Below are 24,992 nucleotides of genomic sequence, written 5' to 3' on the forward strand. Positions count from 1 at the left end.
TTGAAAGCTCCCAACAGAATGTTATTTGAATGTAACTGCATGGTTGCTAATGGATTTGGAACAGTAAAAAAGGACAACATGAGTGACTAAAAATGTTTCTGTACATCAGGATGGAAAACCAAATTATTTTTAAGAAATAATTGAAATGTGCAGTCATTTCAAAATATTTTGGTGTGTTCTGTAGGTTCAGAATTGAATGTATGTGTAAAGAGTGTGTTTCTGTTACAGCCCTAGCTTTGATTTTTGTCATAAAAGCAAAGAGATACTATAGTCCTCTAAATCTCAAAGTGCAATAACTAGCAATTTAGGTGATCCCTATGTGGATTTTTATCAATATTTTTCACTTTCATTCTGTTCATTTAGGGTTTCTATCTCGAAGTGTACAATCTTATGCTATATATTCTTCTCAAATAAGTTTAGAAATAGCCAAGTGACCCCCATCTTAGGGTTGGACTGGAAGAGATTTCGATCATCTAAATGTGCTGTTAACCAGCTAAAGTTTGACCCTTCACCCAATTGGTTTTTAAATATTTTGTTTGCAAAAAAAATAAAAGGATTTTCAACAACCAGGCTAAAATGGCTCTGGGGTGTTGAATGAGAACCAAGAGCCGTCCCGTGCGCTGCACAACACCCGCTGCAAACCTGCAAGTTCACTTGATTTCTCCTGTTCCCGTGCTGCCCTGACTTGCTTTGTCGAGCCCAAAACACCACCTACAGTAGTATGACCAGTCTGGGTATTAAAATTGCTTGTGTATATGTGGTATAGCAATCTGTTGTTAGTTTCTCATAGTATTTTCTTGATGAAAATGAAGAGACAGAGCAATGTCTCCTCTCTCAGCTGTCGTATTGACAGGACTGCAGGCAGCATGTGGCTTCACGCTGCCAAGCGCTGCCACCTGTGGCTTTGTTTCTTAGCCAGAGTTCGTGACTGCAATCTGTTGTGTTTCAATTTGTGGCTCTGGAGCTCTATCCACTTCTCTTAAAAACCTTTTGATTCTGTGTTGAAACTTATTACTTTTTTGTTTTCCCATTCCCTCGTGTAAATGGAGTACGGTGGTATCTGAGAGAGCTGGAATTGGGAGTGAGCTGGGAACACTGACCCTGCTGTTTGCCAAAAAGGTAGATATAAAGGAAGTTGCTATAAAAAAAACCCCCACATTCTTTGCTTTGCAAATAACAACTGAGTAGGACTGTCTGTAATAGCTGTGTTTATCAATGGAAAACAGCATTTCCAGAGGCTGACTCTGAATGTCAGAATCAGATGGGGTACCTGTGTTTGGTAGTGAAATACAACGTAAGTGGAGAATTTTAATAATGTATGTTAACAGATTATTTGTATGATCACATTTTTGCTTTTTGATATATAGAGAGCAATCCTACAGCTGCTAGGGATGTCCTTTTACTGGAAGAGCAGTTGACCTCAATCTTGACCTCTCTTTCCTAATGTATATAATTAAAAACAAAAGCAATTTGCTCTTTCCAGAAGGGAGATTTGCATAAAATACTTTGTTCTGTTCTCAGTGCTAAACGTTAGTCAAACATTAATCATAATCCACCCTTGCTATCTTTTCTGGTGAACATCATCTCATCCCCGTTGGTTGCTTTTATTTTATTGATAGTTATTTGTGTCCCATTGCTATTAAGTTTACTTCTTAAAAAGGACAAATTATTTTTTATCTGGAACTTAAAAAAGCAAAATCAGAACTTAAATTGTTAATGATGCTATTTTAGATCTTTGATATGCTTCTCTTTGTAAAGGAATCCACAGTGCTTCCTGCACTTACATAAACAGAAACTCCTTTTTTCCCTGTTGAAATGCAAATGTCCTGGGGCAGAGCATGGCAGGTTCTCATCAACATATGGCGATATTATCCAGCCCCTCAGGGCAGGAGGTAAAGGATAATACTATATCCTGGTGTGCAAGGCCCATTACCGAAACTGGAATGTAGTTATTCAGGCAAAAGATGTAATGGATTCTGGTTTAATATCTTGCTGATAATGACAGAAATACACATGACATTATTCAACGTGAAACCCTTCCTAGACACCAGCAGTCTTAGTATAGCAGCATTTGTTTTAGACTGTAACTCTTTACCCTCAAGTTGAAATGTCCTTTTTTTTGGCTGCTTGATCTTGCCATAAACTCAAGTCAGGCTTTCCATCCCCTACACTGCAGCTGATACTTTTGTCCAAGTTTCTCTCTCCTTGCAGTTTATCATTATTTCAGATAATTTTTCTCTCCACTGTACTGGTTCATATCTCTTCTAAAAGGAATATTACCTTTGTATTTTGTCTGTGTTTCTCATAACTCTAAACCCATTTGTATTCTTTTACCTTGAACGATGACCAGCTCAGCCTCACTTAGCATCCCTTGCAAATGTCCTGAATGTCAGACAGCTCAAGTACTTCGAGATGTATTAGTTATACTGTAATAGGAAGGCTGGTATTGTTGAAGCTTGTTTGCAGTGTTCTTACCTTCCTTTTCTGCTTCCCATTCTGCTAGATTGATGTTCATCATTTCACTTTGCAGTTGTTTTAAAGGTTTTAAGCTCAGGATGCACAGAGAGGCACAGGGTCAGGTAGTGCCTTTTTGGACACAGTGGTGGGCTTGGACAGTCCTGGGGACTTCTTCCTATCACAGGTGGGAGAGGGTCCTGAGGTAAGCAAAGTAAGAATGCCACAATACCCTGCTTTCGTGTCCCGTTTGGTAGGAAGTGTTCAGAAGAGATAAGAACAATTCCCTTTTCAATTCTTCATCCTCTGCTGTGTCTCTGTGCACAAACCAGAAACCACGGCTCTCAAATTTGTGAAGATACACAATAAATCATTCCTGCTCTTGGAACCTTGTAGAAGCTATTGCTGTGCTGCATGCTGGCAGGGGAGGGGAGGTGTGAGAAGTGTGGCTCTCACAGGTGAGCAGAGGCGGAGATGATCTGTTCCTCTTCGCTAGAACAATTGCAGTAAACCCCCCCGATGCTGTTGTGCCAGCGTTAATAGGCACAGTCCTCTGCTGGCAGCCTGCTGAGAACCTTCCCTGATAGATGCACACTAACAAATGCGTCTGCTTTGCACCACAGAAACGGAGGGGGATTCCTGGGAGAAATAACTAGAGACAAAACCCAAAAAGCCTGGGTAGAATGGAAACAGGTTCGCTGCTGTTATAGGGAAAAAAAGGCTCATACTGTTATGTGCTTCCTTTTGTAATTTTTATTGTTTCTGTACAACCTAACCAGCCGTGGACAAGACACAGTTCCCAACAAGCTGTTAAACACCGTTGGCGTTTGTGGCAGGAAGCATAACTAATGAGCTAAGTTGAAGGAAGCTGAACTGCACACTGTTAATTGATGTTTCACTCCTCGGCTGTTTGCTCTTTGTGTGACAGAAGGTCAGAGCAGATTTCCCCTCCATGGCGGGTGAGGGCTCTTTGAGGGCAGATCCTGCACCAACACACGTGCAGAGTGGCTGGTTGAGAAGTGGCACATTGGGACATGGTCGGTGTCTGAACTGCTCGATAGCAGCCCCAGGGTCAGAGAGAGTATGGCCCTGCTGCAGAGAGAAGATCCAAAACTGTAGGTGTTCTCCAGCCCAGGTGAAGTCCTTGACGCGGCTGCATTTAAAACTACTATTTATCTGTAAATACAGTTTTCAAAGTTTAAAAGTCATTTAGGAATTGCTTGGAAAATGGTCATGTCATTTTATTAAAATCATTTGGAACTTAGGTTTAACATGCCCAGACTCAGGCTTTATCATGAGGAGGTAGGATGGTTTTTACACTTCTAAATTTTGTTGTTCGAAGATAAGGCTTTAGGCCTTTATCTTAACAGGTGTTGGAGCATCCCCGCGAGTCCAGCCTTTCTCTGACCAGGAGAGACCATTAATTCGTTAGAGCTGAAGGCTTTGTTGAAGCGGGTATGTCCATCTGCCTGTCACTGTGGTGTCTTGGTAGGACTGCTCTGATGCTGTGCCCAGTAACTGTCATGGATGCAACAAGAAGAACTTGGCAGGCTAATTATTAATGGTTAGAGAGTTCTCTTCCTGAAGTGATATATCTAAAGAACGTGTGCACTTGTAAAATTTCCATAGACCTACCTTTAAAGAATGTGTGTCCTGTATTGTAAGACACAGTACCATCAGTAAGGAAACAATCTGTGTCTTCTGCAGCACAGGTTGGACTGGTCAGGTGCATTTCTGCTCTTGGAGATGATAAAAGTAAATGATGTCTTGTGTTTAACTCAGTATTTATTGCAGTACTGTCACACTTAGTATGCACGTTTGTCTAATTCCAAACTTCTAGTGTATCATGATGCTGTATTTTAGAGGGAGGAATCAATATGTCAACTGGATATGTCCTAGGTGTCCTGTGTAAGATGAAGCTCAAATTTCAACTTAAAGAACCATTTTTGAGGGTTTTTTTCCACTGACAGAGGGAAACGGTTTTGGAGTAGGCACATGGGTTCTCTGCCTTTTCGACGTGGGGTGACCCTCGTGCTTCACAGAATCAGCAACACAAGGGACAACACTGTAAATCAAACCTTTGTCAAGGTTTCCATTTGAGCAGATGCCCATGTGAACATGATGAAGGCTTGTGCAGAGGACCTCGGTCTCACTTCTGGGGCCTGGGGTTGTCTTGGGTCCCCCAGAAAGCAGATGGGTGGCTGTGGTCTGCAAGGAGAGGGAGCTGCCCTGTGGCCTCTGCTGTCCTTTGTGCCGTAATGGGTGAATTGCATATGGACAGGTTAGTGGTGATTTGGAGAGCCTTGAGAAACCCCTTGCACAGAAGGGGACTGTAAACACTTTTGCCGGAGTTGCTCAATGCCTGCAATTCGGCTGCTTAAGCCAGGGAAATGTTTGAACAAACTGTGGCTGTGAAAACAATTTGAACTAATCGCATTCGTGGTACCCTGAGCACAAAACAACGGGTCTCATAAAGCACTGGTGGCTGTGATGTCCTTTTATTTATTTTTAAACAGTCAATGAATCAGTAAATCAAGAAGCTTTATTTAGAGGAATATAGTGAAGGTGTTTCCTGGCTCATCTGCTGCCTCCTGCTCTCCCTCCCGTCCATGTAAAGCTGGTTTCAGGAGTCAGTCCTGCTTTGCCATGAACAGCAGACACGTAGATTGCTATAAATCCATTTGCGTCTATTAATCTTAATACACAAATGGTTTTTTTCCCTTTCCTGGAAAGAGTGAGCAGTCTTACTTCCTTCACCTTTTGAGCTGGTACATTTATGTGCAAGGCCATGATTTCTGTCTGGGAAAGCTGCAGCTCATGATTCCTAAGGAGTGTTTGGGAGGAGGCAACCTGAGCCCTTTCTCCAGATGTTCTCCATGTGTCTTGTTGACTGTCAGAGAACAGGGCTGAAATTCTCTCTATTCATACATAAACATGTATGTGAGGGAATAAATCACGAAGACACATGGATGCCGGTGGCAGAGGATACAAAAAATGCTTTAAAACAGGTCCAAATTTCCTATTCCTTAGTAGTTTTATTTAAAGATGGTCTGTTTCTAATGCAAGATCTTAAATCTTTAATTTTTTTTTGCAGTCCACGTCTTGATGAAGATCTACCAGAGCAGCATAGTGGGGGAGGAGACGATAGAAAATGGTTACATGGTGGTTGGGAAAGGGGACAGCAGAAAGCCAGGAGGTCATTGTTAGGGCTCAGAATCACACAGCTTGATTTCATAAATGTGTTTTGTTTTACTACCAGCAGTAAAACTAAAAATGCACTCTCTGGTGGAAGCATTTCAGGGATGAATGAAAGGCATAATTAGATCATTTAATAAGGGATGGAGCTACCAGCTCTGCTTGTACTAATCATTGTGTTTAGCAGGGATGGAATTGTCACAACTTCTTACTCACAGCGGTGGTCTGGGAAGCTTTGTTAAATTTATTTGGGATAATAGTATTCATGCCAGTATCATAGTTCTTTGCATAATAAGTTGCATTTTTTTTTTATCCTGAACTTAAAACTACATAATATTAATAAGATATTTTGGTATTTTAGATTTTAAATTGTTTTCTATAAGACAGAATTTCCAGAAATGACCGGGTGTGCTGGGCTGATGTTTTGACCTTTCTGTGCTGCAGAGAAGCTCGAGGAGAAAACCATAAAGTTGTTCTAAGAAGAAGATTAAAGACTATTTAATAATAGTATAATGTAACCTAGATCACCAGTAGGCATTCCTTGTCTTATTCTCTCTAACAAAAGGTCAAAGTTATGCATAAAGTTGCCTAGAGATAGAATGAAGACTCACATTTAATAGACTGTGTATTTTTACTGTTTTACTTGAGTGGTCACTCAACAGAGTTTTCATAATACCACTTTTTTGTTGCCTATTTATTATTATTTTTTATTTTTAAATGTAAATCTATAAGCGGAGATTTCACTGTTACAAAAAAAAACCAACAATCAAACCCGTTCTGGCTCCAAAGACTTGCTCTGAGGTTTATTTGTATTTTGAAATGCATTTCAAAGGTTCGCAGAGCATGTGCAAATCAGGCATACTTGTTATAAATAGAAGGAGATAGTTAATGTGAATTTGCATAGATCTTAGACCAAACCACAGAACGAAGGAAAAAAACAGGGGATTGCTGCTCCTCATTCTATCTTCTCACTAGGATAGGCGAGACTCAGCTTAGTCCTGTTAGTAACTTCTGTAGGCAAAATATGTGTAATATTATATTTGGGGCTGAATTCCAGATCCGTAAGGAGCCTGTTGTGAACTGGCACATTCCTGATGTCGGTTGGAGTTGATTACTTTATATTTTGTTCATTCTGTGGTTCAGGGAGTATGGAAGTTATTCTGTCTCCCTATTTGTTTATTATGGTGGTGTCTGCCCCTCAAACTAGTCTGTTGCATTACCAAGCTCTCTGATATTATTATTATTATTATTATTATTATTATTATTATTATTTTCAGGATCCAACAAACTTGGATAAGTTCAATGTCTCAAACTTCTTTCACGTTAAGAACAACATAAAAGTAATTGATCCAGGTAAGGATGAACTGAAGGTAGGCTGAAAAAACACCAACCCAAATATGTGAATTCTAAGGACGATGTTATGGAATTGTTGCTGTTTTCGCTGGATGGAGATCCCTCAGTGGCTAGTGGTAACTTTGAAACACAAATAACTTGTTGAAACGGTCCCTTTCACCTCGAAACGTGTTAATATATTTTGAAGCGAAGACATGATTCTTTGAGTAATCGTTAACTGTCTCTGTTGAGTGCTGTGCTAGCAGAAAGGTTTCCTTGTCCTTTAAGAGTAGGTAGATGAGAGAGAAGTAAGAATAGGAAAAATTATTTGCCAAAAGGTCTGTTACTCTTGTGCCAGAAACCAGACAAGGAAACCTTCGTCTTCCCATACCTGTGTGCCAGGCTCCTTCACGTGTGTTAACAGGGCATTGCCCATCCTTCTGTCTGAGTAACAACAGACATCTGCCAAGTTAAAGATTGATACAGGCTTTTCTAAAATAGTCCCAAAATTATTTTAATAATTAAAAAAATAATGCTTTCTTTTTCTTTCTAGATATCACAAGTAAGAAATTTGCTTCTCAATTATTTTGTGATTTTTTTTTTTGATAGCTAAATGCTTAGTAATATCTGCTAATATTAAATTGCTGAGGGAAAAATAATCTCTCCTTTGTCCTTGTGTTATCCTTTAGAACTGTTTCTAATGAGGTCTAATTGCTGATTCTAAGCATGGTGTGTTTTGGGGGTCTTAAAATGCTCATCTTTTCTTTTGTTTTTTAAAAGCTACTAGTTCTACAAACAAGCATCTCTCTGTTTACCTGCTAAAAATAAGTGGCTATTATCTCAGAGATAGAATATTTAATAACAACAAACAGTAGGCATATCAAGACAGAGAACAAGTGAAATTTATAAAAATAATGTAAAGAAAATAATATTTTACAGTTTAGTCTGCCAGCTTTCCTCCCCCTGGTGTCACATTAAAGAGCTGACCTTAGGATTTTTGCATCACAAGCCTGGCTGTACAGTGAGGAGACAAAGGACAGAAGTTTATGTTGCATCCAACTGTATCTTGTCTTTATTGTTCTATAAAAAATTTTACAAGACTTGCATGAACTTAAATCATTTCTAGTGGCTTCAAAGAAATTTTTACAGTAGTTCATTTGAAGTTGTTTTTCTTTCGGTGTACTTCATATTGGCATTTATTATGCTATATTTCAAGTTATACTGTCATTAGTGTTATGCATTGCTACTTGTTGCTGTTTCTGCAGGAATAAATATAGTTACTAGAGCTTTTTGTGTAAAAAAAAGTGGAAATAGTATCTGGAAGATTTTAGTGTTACTATGTATATAATAAACTGAATGAGAACAAAGTAGAATTTTTGTTTTAACTCTGAATGATTTAACTTTGTCTTATCTAGATGAAGAAAAAGCAAAATTAGACCCATCTTACTATTTGAAAAATACAAACACAGAGACCCGAGAGACTCTACTGGAGCTTTATAAGGAATTCAAAGGCGATGATATTCTTGCAGCTACTATGAAGGCTCCTGAAAAGAAGAAAGTGGATAAGCTGAATGCTGTAAGTTGACTTAATTTGTAGATTGGCACTGATTGGCTTCCTCAAGAACAGGAATAGATGTTTTTCAGCGTAGAGGGCATATTGCAGTACAAACAGACACTTCTCCTTATGTTTTCTGTTAAATGGAGATTTGTCACAGATACAAACAGGAGAATCATATTGGGATTCCTTAGAAAGACAATGGATGTGTCAGTGAGTTTCTCTTTGTGAAATCATTGTAAATTAACCTCAATATTTAAAAAATGAAACACAATAAGAAGGAGGAATCTTTATGATGTGGCTATGACAGCTATGTTGGGAGAACCTTATTTCCCAAGCTGTAATCTCTTGCTTTGAATTTGTTTATCATTTGCTTCCTGCAGTTATTGGTGGAGAGAACACACCTTAAGGGCAGTGCAAGTGAATCATTTCTGGTGTGGGCAAATATATAAATCATCCACAGCTGCTTCTCCATTTTTTTTTCCACTGGAATGCAGGATTTTTAGTGTAGTATTTCAAAGGATGTTCTTCCAGGTACATGTTACCGTGCATTCATGGTTGTCAAGAGAAACAATTCATTTGCAACTAGATTTTCTACATCAAAGGCTGTATGAAAAGGGCAAGACAGAGTATTCTTTCCTTTAATAATTCTGGGATGTATGTGTCTTCGTGCTTTGATTACACTTCCACAAAAATGAATAGCAGTGCAGCATATGGCTTTTAATGAGGCGGCTTAGTGACAGATTAGGGAGCGTATGTGCCCAAGGAGCAGGATCACATTTGCCCCTTTTTCAGGGCACCATAGTGTTGTAAGAAAACAAAAGATGTTGGGAGGGGAAAAAAAGAGGCAAGAAAGAATGATGAGCTCTACATATGTTGGAGAGTCAGATTGTCAGCTAATGATGGGCATAACTGTAAACTTGTATAGGACACAGCGTAACCTTATGGGCAGAGCAGTGGCCTGACCTGTATTCTTTACAGACACTGCCCCAGAGCCTCTAAAGGTATTAGATTTGGTTTATTAGATCTTTGTAATTTGCTACAAAATCTGTGTGTGACGTTCACATTTCCTTTCTGCAGGAGAATTACAAAGCTCCAAATAGCCGTGGGGAAGCGTGGGACAGTGTCTCTGCACGCAGAGGGGCCGTGTGTGGGAGGGGGTGGTTTGCTTTGCTCCTCACTATCGCCGTGATTCACTGGATTTTCCTTCCACTTACTCAGCAACGTTGGAGAATTTTACAGATGTCTTGCCAGCAGTGTTCCTTTCATATCTCCACCTGTGGATGTACAAATACATTCTGGTAATAGAATCTTTGCATAATGATGTATTAAACTGTAGTGGAAGCACTCAGCCCCTTCAGCTCAGCGCACGGGCAGCTCTAACTGGAGTTTCATCACAGCGAATGTTGTGGGTAACAGATGGAGAATTATCGCTGCATCGTGCATTTGTTTCTATAGGAGCTAGAGCAGAAAGTCTGCTTTCACAGGGATGACATTTGTGTGTTTCTGGCGCTTACCTAGTATCTTTAGTAGATAAACTCAGATCTAATGTCTTTTTCTCTTCATTTTTCTGCTGTGAACAGGCTCACTATTCTACTGGCGCAGTCAGTGCTTCCTTCACCTCCACTGCAATGGTGCCTGAAACGACCCACGAAGCAGGTACCCAAACTTCCTAGCTACAAGCTGTTTGTTTACTTTCCAGTTTTAAGGTGTCCTCCCTAGCACACGTACGTGTATGAGGAATGAAGGAATGCATTGATAATCAGTCAGTAATGATGCCATAGAAATGTGTTGCGTAAGCAGATATATCCTTGTTTTCCAGTGAGCTCATTCTGAAATAACAGAGCAATTGTGAATTAGCTTCAGCTTTGAATGGCAGTTACTTATGTTGAACTGAAATTAATGAGGTACTTTCTATGCTCGGGGACCACAAAATGGGATATGCGCTTATGTAAATTTAGGAATTAAGTATAATCTCTCCTCAAATAAGGATACAGAATCTTTACCACCTTTTTGTCCTGACCCAGTATTGGTTAGAATGACAGCAAATTTTATGGTGATAACTTTTGATTTATTGCTTTTCATGGTTACACAAAAGTGTATTTCAGTACAATAAAGTTTTCCTTTTGTTCTCCAGCCTAAACACAAATGTATAAAATTTATTTAATTTGAATAATGCTTAAATAGCTGAGTGATTAGTATTCCCAGTTGAAGAGAAAGGTCTGGCTTTTGGCACTAAAGTTTAGAAGGATGCCACACACTTAGGCAAAGATCAAATACTTTGCTAAAACTACGTTTACCAAGTACAGTTCCTTTACTTGGTGGATTACAATGATTTGCAGGTAATTCTTTGAGTGTTGAAAATATCTGACTAACTGGACATTTTGACAAAATGGAAGTGGAAACATCCTAGATTGATCCTTTAGTATGACTTTCCAGTAATGTTTCCAGTAACATAGCTTCATTTGTTTTCAGAACTGAGTAGGTCCTCATATGTCAGCAATTTGTGGCTACTGATGACTACCTGCTTGGCTTCCAAGTTTGACAAGAAAAAAATTTGGTTTCAAAGTAACATTTGTGATTGGTGGACACTACATTAAAATTATAGTGTGTAATACTGAATGCTTCTGTGACTTAATAATAGAGATTATATCGTTGGCTCTCAAAGAGTTGGTGGTTTTCTATAATGGAAAGTGTTTTGCACAGAGATTAATGTGAGGTTATCACAGATGAATTGCAGAGTACAATCCCTGAAAACCCAGAGCCCTGGGGAAGAGGTCAGATGATAGAATCTAGCAGCTTGTTTTCTGATGATTTCCAAAGATTAATCAGTAATCTTTCAGAGAACTAATTATTGTTGTTTGCTTTGATACAGCTGCTATTGAAGAAGATGTTGTGAGATACACATATGTGAAGAAGAAGGGCTATGTGCGACTTCACACTAACAAAGGAGACCTGAACTTGGAGCTGCACTGTGATATGGTACTGTCTGCCCTGTGAGATTAATCTGTCTAGACAACAAACAGAATAGGAGCTGGCAATGGCAATGTCTAAAGAAAGGAATAGTGTGTAGTTGTAATAGATACAGTTAAATAACTATATTTCAGTTGTTTTGGTATGTTTTCATACATACACAAAATTTCATTGTAAAATGTATGTATATTATTTTATATACTATATTATACTACTATATGTATAACTGTTCTCTGTGAGTAGTCCCATACATTTTAGTGGACTACTTACTACATGTCAAGGTTCATGTTTAGAGCTTCAAAGGGTCAGGATTACAGTGACCCAAACAATGACAAGAAAGGCAGAGAGAAAAAAGCAGGAAGACCACAGAGAAGAGAGAATAACCCAGGTTACACAGCAGGTTACTGACAGAACCAGGGAAAGAACCTCAGTGAAACTGAGGGCCATCTGTCAGCCCGAGTGCAGGTAGTCAAGATCCCCAGAAATGGTTAGATGTGCTTCTGAATCCTTTTATGGAACAAACAGTCCTGAGCTTTACAGAACAAACCAAATTAAAGCCTTAGAATATATTTTTTACTTCCTGCTGTCTCAGTTTTTAAGGTTCAAGTTTTGAAACATCTTCCCTTTGCCATTAAGAGCTAGATGTTCATTTAAAGAAAAAAATGAACTGGAGTTTTTTATAGTCAATACAGTCTGATTCTGGGGGAAATCTGTAACTCTTAAAATAATAAACATGGCAAGACTTACGATGGGTGAGTTGTGGTGACACTGATGTCTCAGCTGTCACTGGTGTCTCAGAGGTCACTGTTTGCTAGTGTCCTTGCTTATTCATTTGTGCAGCCACGTCTATAAAAGGAAATAAGTTTTCAATGTAAAGAGCCCAAACCTTCCGTTGTTTACTGAGATTTCTATCTCAGGAGACTATAGGCCTGAAGGTAGATATTTTAGGAAATTGAAGGATGTGAATAGGGGTTTAAATGGCAAAACCTCTGCTCGTTGTGACCCAGCGGTGCTGGCTGGGAGCTGCAGTGCCTGGTGTGGAATCCAAAGATGCGCTGGGAGAATGAATCCATTTTTGCCTGGGAGAAAGAAAAAGCAAACAGGACAAGCCCACCGGCTTTCCCTTCAGTTCATTCCTCTCACACGAGTAAGGAGCACAGTGTGTGTCAACATCTCAACCTGATCTAAGGAAACAGTATGAGAACCTCCACAGTGGCGTATCATGCTAGTAATTCTGTAGGTCCCCATCATGCCTAGAGGTGCTTTCCGTGCTCTTAAATAGTAACACTATGTAATGAGGCAAAAAGCAGAGGATGTTAGTACAGCAATATTTGGGGGAAGCAGCAGAATGAGCAGATTGCATTGAATCATTTGTTTTGCCATATTTTCTCAAAGTGGCTCCTGGCTAATGCAGGCTGACTGCAGCTATTCTTATCAGCATGGGGTTTTTGGCCACGTGTGACCAGTGTCACTCAGTCCTGACGAACCAGTCTCAACTGCCCGCTATAAACATCCTGTATGATATCCATTGTGTTTCCTTTTTTCCAGATGAATTTCTATTCATCTCCCTTTCACACACACGCTGCTTCCTCATGTACGCGTTGGAAGTGTGCGCTGCTTTACACAACCAGACCTGCTTGAACGCTGGCCTCTAGCCATCTGCTTCTTTCATTTCTTGGTCTTGACTAAATCTGTGTGAATCAAACAGACCTTTGGCACTGCAGAGGGGAAAAATATATATTTAGCATACGTAGGAAAAACTTGCTGCTTTAAGGACGTTTTCACAACATCTACTTTAGATCATCATCCCAGGTCTATTAAATCAGTTCTTCCGGGAGCCGCTTGTTTTTCTCCTTTTACTATATAAGGAGTTTGTGCTTCTAACTTGGGTTTTCCTGAATCACACTGAGGTTAAGTACATAGGGTAGCTCAGTGCAGACAGAGCAAACACAAATGTATAACACATATATAGATCACAAACACATGCACATATCAGCTACAATGGATCTATTGAGATTGCAAAGACAGACATAGAAAATGGAGAAATGCCAAAATCAAGTCTATCTAAACACATCCAGTTCACCCTGTTTGTAAATATGTGTGGAAATAGTCTTAATTAATCACAGGCTGAGTTTTTTTATCAGCTCTTCAGATTTATTCAGTGCACAAACTGAACCAGTTCTGGGAGCTACTTGAAACCCTGTAGTGAAATGGTTTAAATGCAGGATTTGGTTTTCCTGCAAAAGTGTAGAATGTTGGTAAGGTTCTTGAATGCAGCCAGGGGGAACTGGACTGTGTCATAACGCTCACCCAAATTAATGTTGCACAGGGGTTTTGGTGCCTGATTTTTCAGCCTTTGTGATATTTTTGATGTAGTTGGCATGGATAGTACCCTGCCTTTTCAGAAAGAATAGAAGAACAAAGTTCAGCCCAAAGGACTGTATTGATACTCACTGAGATCGCCAGCAGATTTGGGACCTCTGGATTCAACACACGTATCTATGCTACTTGAGTGCATGAGAGAGACAATGGCAGTATTAGAGTGTCATTGCTGTTTGAATTCAGTCAAAATATGTGTGATTTGGGGAATTCATACATCTGCTCTCTCAAGCAGTACAACTGCAGGAGCAAGTACATGATTTATAAGCCATACTACAGTGGTGCTTAGCTTCTCTTTTTAAAGACTGATCACTGCTTGAATGGTTGTTGTCTTGACCTGACCACAGGCTCTTGTTTTTTAATTGCTGGGCGATATCCTGTGCTCTGGTTATTATGGAAACCACCCTAGTAGTGGCTGTATATTTGCACAGTACTGCAAATACATTATTTTGAAATGCTTTAGGAAGCTTGGGGATGAAGTGGCTATATAAATATGACAAATGAATACCTGTCTCCGGAGGTAGGCCTTGAAACATTCAAATTACATTTTAAAATAGTCTTACTGGTTAGATTTCAATATACACTTTGAGGTTAAGTCTTCTTGCTAAAGTAGACAACAGCAAGTGACCTATTTGCTGTCTTAGATTGTATGTCTGCTGAGTCTTCAACTGTATTTTCATGCCTATGGGCAGCCTATTTAAGCAAAATATTTTTGCAGTTGTGCCGTGAGGGGTCTGCACCGCTGCTGAAGTCCACCCAATATCCTCTTTGCCTTCAGGACCTGCCTTGGGTTCCTGCTCCCTTTCCCTTCGCAGCTCTTCTGTTGCCCATTTTTTGTGAACCGGCAGTATGGATTGTTTGGAGTTCAGTCTATATGTACCCATGGAAACTTTCTTTAAAAAATAAATCTAGTCATCTTCATACACTAGTGCTTTAAGGTGCCAATCAATAACATTGATATTTATGAGATTCTTCCTAGCACCAAACACCTAATCAAGAAATATTTTGTATTGATTCAGGGAGGAAATCAGGTGTGATTGAAGTCATCAGTTACTTTGTGACAGGATTCAGAAAGAGAGCATGAAATGGGGCTAGAATCCAGAGATTTTCTGTGTTTGAAGTCAGAGCACCAGAAAACTTCACTTGTGTTCCAGAATGGTGTGTGGTTTAAGTCATTGACCTGAGAAAAGCCAATAAAGACTTTGGAAGAAAAGCTCGAGTTTTTTTTCCACCCTTTTGAATTTGTGCCTCAAATGAGGAAAGGTACACTCCTGTTCTCTCTTTACATCTTAGCAGTGTGCCTAGTGCTCTTTGTTGCTTTGTTTTTCTCCCAGTCTTCTTATTCAGATACAGTATGTTCCTCCTGATGGGGACTAATAAGATGGCCATTTGTTAGGGACATTTTCCAGGAAGCTGAGTTTAGCTGGGCATAAGCAACCTTTGTTGTATATACTAATTGGAAACAAATAAAGTTCTACTTTTCAGAAGTAATTCTGATGAGTACAGAAGATTTAACAGCATCCAACAAGTGTTATTCTTTCTCATCTTATACATTACCAAACTAATTATGAAGAAATAACTGATGAAAGGCAATGAATGTTGCTGGATTTCTTGTATTTTATTAACTGTGATTTTTCTAGTCTCCTCAAGTTCTTCAGCTGTTTTAGTCAGGATGCTGCTGGGAACAACTGTCTGTATCATCTGTGTATATTCTGTTGTGTTAGCCACTATAGTGATGCAGTTACCTTGAAGGTGGCAGAGCAGCCTCTTAAGGCAAGGTGGAGGCTTTACCCAGTGCAAGACATCAAACTAACTTGGGTTTGGAAGCAGAAAAGCAGTGTGGTGTAATGGATAGAGTGTAGAACTAGAAGCTGGTAGACCCTGAATTCTGCGCCTTTGCCATGGACTTGCTGGCTATGTCATTTGGTTACAGATTTTTTTAAATCAGTGGCATCTCATTTTTTAAATTTTAACAATGAGCAATAAAAACAGGCGTAATTTTTAATTCCCAGGCAATAATGTGTACCGTAGATGCCTGATTGGTAGAGTGCAGCTACACAAATAACCTAGGCTGCCTGTTGGAATCAGAAGCCCTGCCTAAGAATAGTGTAGCAGGCTCCCAGTCTGTGCACCTGTGAAAGGGAATAAAAATTCCTGCCTTTGTCTCTATGTTGCTTTGAGGCTTCCTTGTTTAGTGCTTGTATTTTGTTGTTGTTGTGCCATGGAATTATATACACAAATTTAACACTCCAGAATTCCCTGTCAAAACAATGAACGAGTGGTTTGGTGCACTATCTCCCTTCTCTTCTGTGTGAGTTCTCCTCGTAAGAGTGGTCGCTGTGGAGTAACGATCTGATGGTTAAACACAGGCTGGTAGTGGTAATTGAATACTAATCTGTAGCTGCCATGGCAGTTTTTGTAAATTCGCCTCTCTCAGGTTTAATACTTTAAGGTTTAAGGGCAAGTTGGCATAACAAAGAAGAATGTGAGGTGGATTTCAAAGCTCCATCCAGCACTCCACAAATGCTTGTTGAGGTTTTAGGACCTGCCAAACTCTGCTTAATGATGATGTCTTGGCATAACTATCTGAAGAAGCCATTATTCTACAGACACTGATGTTTTAATCTTTTGAGGCCTTCTGACCTGTTAAATATGCCTATGATCTATAAATGTGTAATCCAGCCCCTGGTCTTTGAAATCGTCTCTCCTTTTGTGTGAGGGACTGTTCTGAAGATCAGAAGCCTGTAAACTTCTTATCCATTTCAATTGGGAAAGAAGTTAGTTGCTGAAAAAATCCTTTAACCTCCTGGCATGGTGTTTCCCAGTCTTCCTGAATCTCATTTTCTTTCTGATTTAAACATCCATTTTACTCACTTTCTCTCAAAGGAACTGTGGCACTATCTGGCAAATAACTGTCTGATGTTCTATCACTGTGTTGTTCACTCAGTAATACGGTTGTAGGGATGAAGTACAGTAGTCTTGGAATGGTTGTAAATGGCTTGTTTCATATGTTTTTTTTTTTCACCAAAATAGGTCATTGTAGGAAGAGCTGCAACTAAACCCAAACAAACAAAACTATCCTTTTCCAGATAAAAATGTTTGTTGTTCCTGGTGTGTTTTTATCTCAAAGCGCTACAGTAGCAGACAGATCTTGTGCTCTTCTTTGTGGCTGGGAGCGAAATGGCTCTATGCAGCCATAACGATTAGCAGGTTGTTGCTCTTAATTAACTAGAAGCTAATATTTTAAATTTTTTTAACTTTGGAGGTATAACACCTGTGCTTGAGAAAGGAGGAACATTTTCATGCAAGATATTAGTAGGAAATGCTTTATCTGGACACTGCCATTGTGCTATTTGGCAGCAGTGGAGGGGAAGTGGGAGCCCCTGATTTCACCCTGTGCCTGAATGGGACGTTCAGCATGAGGCTGAGGAGGGTGCTCAGTCACCTCCCTGTCAACCTGTCCCTGCACCACGGGGCTTGCTGCCCCTGGCTGTCTCTGCGTGGTTTCCTGGTCGCCTTTGGCATTGGATAATGGGTGGGAAGGCATTTAGCACATTTGGACCTTTCTACCTCCTCAGCCTCCCTTGCAAGCTGGATCTGAGGGAGAGAATCAACTGTGTCACTTGTTTTTTGACATTTGACAGTGCAGGCGTCCTGTGCCAGCCGCGTTTGCCACTTGGTGATCCTGAGCCTGAGGATGAGGTGGGCAGTTTGGAGTTACACAGCTGCTGCTCTTCATCCTTCTCTGACACGTTTGTTTGTACTTGGCTTCTCTGATGAGAGCAGAGTGACCTTGGGAGGCTGACAGCTACCAGAACTGCTGACAGGTTGCATCTTCTGAAAAGGTGGGATTTATGTGCCAGTCGCAGACTGATGAAATGCCAGGGAGCTGCCATGGGACCTGTGATACTCCAGGTTTTACAGCTGCTGGAGGTTGCTCAATCAGTTAAAGTTGCATCCCCATTTAGATTGTAATAGTGGTGCTATATCATGGTTGCCAGCTCCATCCTCACAGCACCCAGCCCTGCATGGCTGGCTGGCAGGCTCTCCAGCCCTCGTGTGACTCACAGATTTGAGGGGGGCAGAGGATTATTTTCGTTTCTACCACTGCAATAAATAAAAGTTAGGGAAAAAGTAACAACTGTGGCTAGGGATGACAGCTTTGCCTCTGGAATGGTAGTAGTTAACACTGACAAATTAGATGAGTGAATTAGATGCCTTGTTTAACTTGAGTTGCGCTCAGCTAAAGTGATTGATTGTCTCTGTATTTGCAAAAAAGTGAAAAATAAAACTGGAGTATGTCGGTTTTTTATTGGCATGTTATCTAAGCTGAACATCTTGCTTAGACTTTGAAAAACTTTTTGGTAGCATCATTAATGTCAGTACTGTGGAAGAAATGCCTTTGAAAAGTGAAATTTAGCTATCTGCTGGCATCTTTGCTAAATAGCTAATGAAATTATAGTGGGTTTCTATGTAATGAGAATGCAATAGTTCTGCTCTTTGTTCTAAGTGGACTTAATGGCTTTGAGGTAGCAAAATAGGCAAATGTTTGCTCTCAAGTCAGCAACCTATTACCCAAGGCATAGTTTGCTTGTCCTGATTCTTTTTAAATACCAGTAAGAGTCTAACCAAGTGTTCTACCCTACAATGCCCTGACACTTTCATCTCTCCCATTGCTGTGTCTGGAACTGTGCTCTTCTGATCCTGGGTCACAAATTGATCCGAACCCATTTGCTGTCTGTTATGACCAGATGGAGAATGGTGTCACTTCTCTGAACTGTGTCGGGTTTGAACTGATCCACCCTAGGCAGCTGTTGTTTGCCAGCGTAACCTGTCACCGCCTCAGCCCCTCTCGCACGTAGGGGAACTGTCAGCAGGAAAGCGGAGCTGGCAGGGGGTGATTTTTCTGGTCTCTAGTAAGTGTTTCTCCTGCGGGAAATGTCATGGGCTTCCCGCGGTGAAATTCTCCTGTGCTATTGCAGTGGGTTTTGTGGAGTTTTGGATTTTCTTGTCCCTCTTGCTCTGAAACAAGTGGAGTGTGCTCCTAGTCCCTTGGTGCAAAGCAAAGCAGGGCAGCTTAAATTGCCTGCTAGTAAATATTATGCTTTGAAATGCACTAGAAAGATTTCTGTGTCCAGTTTCTTTCCATGACTTAGTGGAGGGACCAGACACTTGCACCTGATAGTGCTCATTCCTGAAGCTGCTCCATTACAGTCACGTCTGACCAAGCCCTAAGTAAAGCCAAGCTTTTATTAGGACGAGTTCTTTCCGGTGGGATGGGCAGGCTACAAGGATAGCAGATTGAAAGGGATAGGGAGAACTGAGTTTAACCTTTCCAAATCACCTTTGCATGGCTTAGGTATTAGAACCATTGCTAGAACGAACAATTACCAGAGTGAAAATACTCCATGTAAAAAAGAACAAAGTACATAAATGGACTAAAGCAAAACAAAATCCACTGTGCATTTTAAAGGAGATCTGTGTAACAAAAAAAAAAGCCGGCTTCGTTTGAAGCCTTAAAAATTTCCATCACTATTTCATGCCTCTTAGTAGCAGGATTCTGGCATTTGTGTGATAAGATGAAGGCTGTAGAACACAATTTTAATTTGGGAGGAACGAGCTTTTCATTATCCAGATTATTTCTGCTTTGAAACATAGGGTTAATAAGCGTATATCAAGGCTCTACTTTAGTGCAGCTACTACAGTTCATCCAATTTAGAGAGACAAAAAGAAATAAAAGGGAAGTGGAATTAACACAAGGAAATTATACAGATGTGCAAATGACAGCTTCTGAATGCTTAGTGTGAAATTTCTCTTCAAGGTTCATGCAGATCCTCAGGGGACGGAGCATTTTGAAATGATTAGCTCTTCACATAGTAAAGCCTCTTCCTTGCAGTCATGGCAACGACTCAGAAGCTCCTCTCTCTTCCCATCCCCTGCACCTTGGCAACAGGAGCGCCGCAGGTTTTTAGTCTACTTCTGGTTGGCTTTTCAGCTGCCCAGTACAAATTCTGAGTTCAGGTAACTTTTACAAATGTGATGACCTGTTTTAGTTGATGAGAAAATAAAACTGCAAACTGATTAATCAGATAGTGACCGGACTTGGTTAGTCTTGCCGCTTAGGTCTCAGGGTGCCGCAAGAGAGATGAATTTTGCCTGGTTTGGAGCCACCCTTGCTGGCAAAAAGGAAATTAAAATTTGCTCTGTTAATACTTAGAGTGAAACAGTTATCTGACATCTACAAAATACTTGGACCAGGAGTCCCATTTTGGTATAAATAAGTTTGTTGGGTTTTTTTTCCTTACTGTTTGTCATTTGAAGAGAGAAGTGACTTTAAGCTGAGGAACATCATACAGAGACACCACGATCATTATGGGGTCCCAGCCTGATCAGAGAAAAGGAGGATTTCTCAGGGCTGTCCCACCACCGTCTTCAGAGAGAAAAACCTTCCCGAGTTTTAAAATTTGACTTCTTAGGACTATCACTGCGTCCTTCTGCGAAGATATTGCAGTAGGTTTAAAACATAACCTTTTCTCTGTTGAGGACTTTCAGAGCAACAGGTTAATGATTTAAAGTGGCATTTTTCCCTTGACTTTCTTGCATAGATGTCTGAGTCACAGTCAGGAGATTAAAATAATTTAAATCATTTCCTGCTTAACGTAAAAGGAATAAAGAGGGAGAAATTAGCTGCGGCTGTTTAGGTCAATTGGAGACAAGAACAGCCAGAAGTACAAAGCGAGCTTAGAGCCCATTGCCAGTAATGAGCCAAAAAGAAACCGGCGTTGTGTCCTGCGCTTCTGATTTCCAGGTGCCCCGGCCATCCCTTCCTCCCCCAGCCCAGTGTGAGGCAAGTGCTGTGGAGGGAGTTTCTGAAGATGTAGACAGGTTTGCATTCTACGACTGTGAGTCTGACACCTTCCACAAGAGCTTGAACTCAAATAACAAAGTCAGGTTTGTTTATATGTATTCCTCATCAGTCTTTGTAGTTGGAACAAAGACTTCAAAGACTGGCTGTGTTTGTATGGCCGGTGCAGAACATAACTTCGTTACTGAGGATCAACACCTCTCTCATAAACCTCAAGCTTTTTTCTCCTGTTTTGGACAGGACGCTGCTTTAAAAAGTCCCTGAAATGTGCTTGGCAGTGTGAGGTTTGGCCAGAACGTCAACTGCTTTGTATAAATCAGATCATCTTAGCCAGATATTCTAGATCAACTGTGTGACTGAAACTGGGGTTTATTACTGATTGAATGCAAACCTTTTTATTTGTGTCTGCTTAAAAGCACTGTAAAAGGTAATGGTAACGTTGCTAAGGAAGTGTTTACCTGCCAAGTATATCTGTATAATGCATGAGGTGACCATGGGAACCAATTTGGTGGCAATTATTTAAAGAAAACCTTGCAGTGAAATGATTATTGCATGTATACGACACATTTCTGCAGTTGCAATTGAAAAGCTTGTTTCGGGGAAGAGATATAATAACTAGAAATCCATTTAGAGAGAAGGGTCAGCGTAGGTCCCGCATAAAAAATACATTACTAGAGCCAGGCTTTTGATGTATATTTTACAAATCATGTTTTGAAAATAAATAGGAAATCTGTGCTGGATTATCAACGTTGTGCAAATTTAAAATGGTTTGGTATGTATTCCTAGGGGACTGAGTCTTTCGCCTGATTTCATTTTTCTTAAAAAATTAATTACAGGTTGCTATATTCCCCCCAGAGAACTTATTAACTATGTCTCTCTCTCCAAAGAGTGCTGGTTCTCATGAGATAAAGTGCCTTAGGCTAAAAGCTGCTGATTCCATTTCTGATTCATAAGGAATTTTTTTAAACTTATTTTCATCCTTACTGACGTTTTTCATGAGTGACAACTAATAGCACTACATTTGGATCAAGGCTGTTATGATATTGGCTTGTAAAGGAAGCATACCCTGCACAAATGATTCTCCAAGGATTGAATTTTACTTGAAATGTAATGTACAAAGAATATTTTCAAACATATATGTCCAATTCAAAGAAGAACTTTCAAATTTGCTATAAACGTAGAAACTGTATGAGAACCTCCTATTGCTTGAAACAATTTTTATGGAATATATTCACTTACAAGTTGCCCTCAGGATGCTACATGTCCTAGTGGCATTCTACCATAAACGCATTATGGTATCATTACCATTTTAACCTAGTAATGAATTATAAAGGAAATCTGAGATAATAGCTGGTGTAGGATTGCATTATGATTTGTTTATTTTTCCAGTTACGGCCCAACTGACAACTGTCATCTATATCTGTCTTATTATGGAGGAATCATTTCAAAGAATTTCTAGTAGCAGGTGGAATTGTTTGGATAATTAAGGGCTATTTCAGTGTAAATAAAGAGGAGTGAGAATGATTGTGTTTCAGATAAAAAAATATTATAGAAAATTCAAGTTCTGTATGGTTCCATATGACTACTTGTCTGGATCTATAATTAAAAAGATCAAGCTTATTTTGTCTGTAAATGATTGTGATTGGGCTTGCCCTTTTTGCTTCTAAGTCACTTGAGGTTGCGTGGCTCACTGTCACTGCCTCTCTCAGACCGAGAATGATGTCAGACTGATGAAAAGTGAATCAGTGTTGTTTAGAAAGAGGCTTCAAGTCATGTGTGTGTGTTCATTTACAGACGTTGCAGCTCATGCTGGGGCTTTACTTCCAAGCGCATACAACAATAAGGATATTTTCAACGCCTGAAATGACTCAGATTAGTTAGATGTCTTCTTTTGTAAAACCGGAATATATTCATGCACTTAATCCACAGTGGGCCTGGAAAATATGTCCAAGTATAGAAAATGGGCTGTTTCTGTACTTGTATTGGTACATGTGAAGGTATTTTAGTATTGCAGAGGAGAGAATCCGTGCAGTTACAGTGGAAGGATAATTAGGTAGACAGTAAAGCTTTTCAGAAGGTACTGTTTGAATGCCATGGCTCATAAGTTCAAATAACTAGCTTTAATTTGCACTGTCGATAATACATTTAGCGCTTTTTTTTTTTAATTATTTTTTAAAAACCGGTTGTCTTTTTTATTTTTCCTGTGGTGCAGTGACTTGTGTGGTCAGTTCTGGTTTTGCTTCCAAACGGTGAAGAGGAGCAAATGCTTCTCTCCCAGTCAGCTTCAATGTGCTCACTTTGAAACAGTGGAGCAGAGAAGTCAGCTTCTTTCTTACTCTGGGAAATTAACTTTCTTCAGTGCTAGAAGTCCCCGTTTGGAACAAGATTATAATACACTGCTGGAACTAAGTTACTTGAAAGTCTCTGAGCTTACCTGCTTTCATCAATATTATGTCTACTGGGAGCTCACATTACCTGAGCTAGTGTTCAACACTTCTTTGTGCTAATTGGAAGGTCTGGGTTTAATTTATTTAACACAGTGTGTGTCTCTCCAGTATATTTTAAAAGAGCTTATGTTGCATTTTTTCTGTAGGCAGAGACTCATTCCTTTTCAAGAATCCTGCATGATTGTTTCTTTGCAAGGCACAAATGGGAAGTTATTCCTTTAAAGAGTGTAGTGACCAATTTGATTGTTTAAAGATATCACTTAATTCAAACTTCTGTTTGTCTTTCAGACCCCCCGAACATGTGAAAACTTTATCAAATTGTGCAAGAAGAACTATTATGATGGAACCATTTTTCACAGATCAATTCGTAATTTTGTGGTGAGTGTTGAACAAACTCTGTGTGATGCACAATACCTGATGTCATCAAAGTATTTATTTAGCTTAATTCAATTTTAGTTTCTTCCATGCATGACAACTTGGCAGAGGTGTATATTAATATACCATCAGAAGTTGGCTTGTCCTAACTTACTAGGTTTGTGTTTAATACTGTTACTGACAACTGTCTCTAATATTGTCACTTGGAGCATCACTGCATTTAGTAGTGCTTTTGCTGGCATTCCAGACAAAGCCTTTGAGAGTCATTGTCTTGGCAAAGCTCTTGTTACCTTCCCTAAGCTGTGGGTGGGTGGCTAATGAACAGAAGGAGAGGCAGAGGGGAATGCTAATTTGGATAAGTAATACTGTGGACTGTTGAAATCCCAGTCAGATGAAACTTTAGAAAGCAGACGAATTTCTGTTTCAGGTTGTGATAGCTGGATACAGTCAGACAGTTCTCTCCTGAGTGTACTCCAGGACTAGGTGCCCAGACTCTCTTTGTGAAGGAGTTAAAGAACACCTAGTGAACCAAAAAGTTGACTTTGGTAGTCAAAGATCTTTATTTACGTAGGTACAGTCCAGGCAACTCAGGATACTGTAGCTGTCCTCTTAAGTTCTTTCAGAAGAATTAACAACCTGATCCTGAAAGCAGTGCACATCTTGCAGGGGACATCACTGAATGTTACATTCCATCCTGTCATCCTAAAATTACCTTTTTTTCTTTTGACAGGACTGTGTATCTGGGTTCATAGTAAAACTTAGAATTAAAATTGTGCTTGTGTGCTATTGCTGTGAAGACAGTCATGGTACACTCCCTCCAATGGCATTAGAATACAGAATATTATTTCTGTAGATCCTGCATATATAGACACTGATTAATTATGTTACTAAAATATTGGTTTCACATGAGGATTTTTCCAACTGCAGATAGCCAGGGGCATACTGGGAAATACAGATACAACTACAGAAAATATTCCATATTCCCTCATTTCTTGCCTTCCCATCATGTGGAAGATTGGTAGCAAAATGTAATGCCTTTACATTTCCAAAAGCAGTGCATCGTCAGTTAAAAAGCAAGTTACAGCCCCGCACATAATAGAAAGTATGGTCTGGTTAACCCATTCAAAACTGTTTGTTTTCCCTGTTTACCCACAAGAGACCTATTATTTTTATAAAACTGTCATTCTTCTCTTGGAAAAGTAATGTAGGAGATGGCAGCCAGCTGATAAAAGAAGCTCCAAATAACTGGTAATGGTTTCCTTGTTGCTAACTTGTCAACATGACACAGTACAGAAGGAAGAAAATTGAGCAGAATTGGCTTTCATGGCTTGTATTTAATGTCTTTCATACAGATATATAGATAGATAGATAGATAGATAGATAGATAGATAGATAGATAGATATAGATATGTAACTT

At 39.7% G+C, this 24,992-nt stretch overlaps 1 protein-coding gene across 1 annotated transcript in view; it reads left to right on the plus strand.

Annotated features, from left to right (window-relative positions):
* PPIL2 (peptidylprolyl isomerase like 2) overlaps positions 1 to 24,992 on the plus strand; it is a 71,236-nt gene that overhangs the window by 21,657 nt on the left and 24,587 nt on the right. Inside the window, exons 9-13 of the mRNA XM_080355502.1 lie at positions 6,927 to 7,002; positions 8,397 to 8,557; positions 10,120 to 10,195; positions 11,412 to 11,518; positions 23,489 to 23,578. Of these exons, the coding sequence (XP_080211628.1) occupies positions 6,927 to 7,002; positions 8,397 to 8,557; positions 10,120 to 10,195; positions 11,412 to 11,518; positions 23,489 to 23,578 (510 nt within the window). The remainder of the gene's footprint in view (positions 1 to 6,926; positions 7,003 to 8,396; positions 8,558 to 10,119; positions 10,196 to 11,411; positions 11,519 to 23,488; positions 23,579 to 24,992) is intronic.

Source organism: Nesoenas mayeri (genome assembly GCF_963082525.1).
Source record: "Nesoenas mayeri genome assembly, chromosome: 17".
Classification (NCBI taxonomy): domain Eukaryota; kingdom Metazoa; phylum Chordata; class Aves; order Columbiformes; family Columbidae; genus Nesoenas; species Nesoenas mayeri.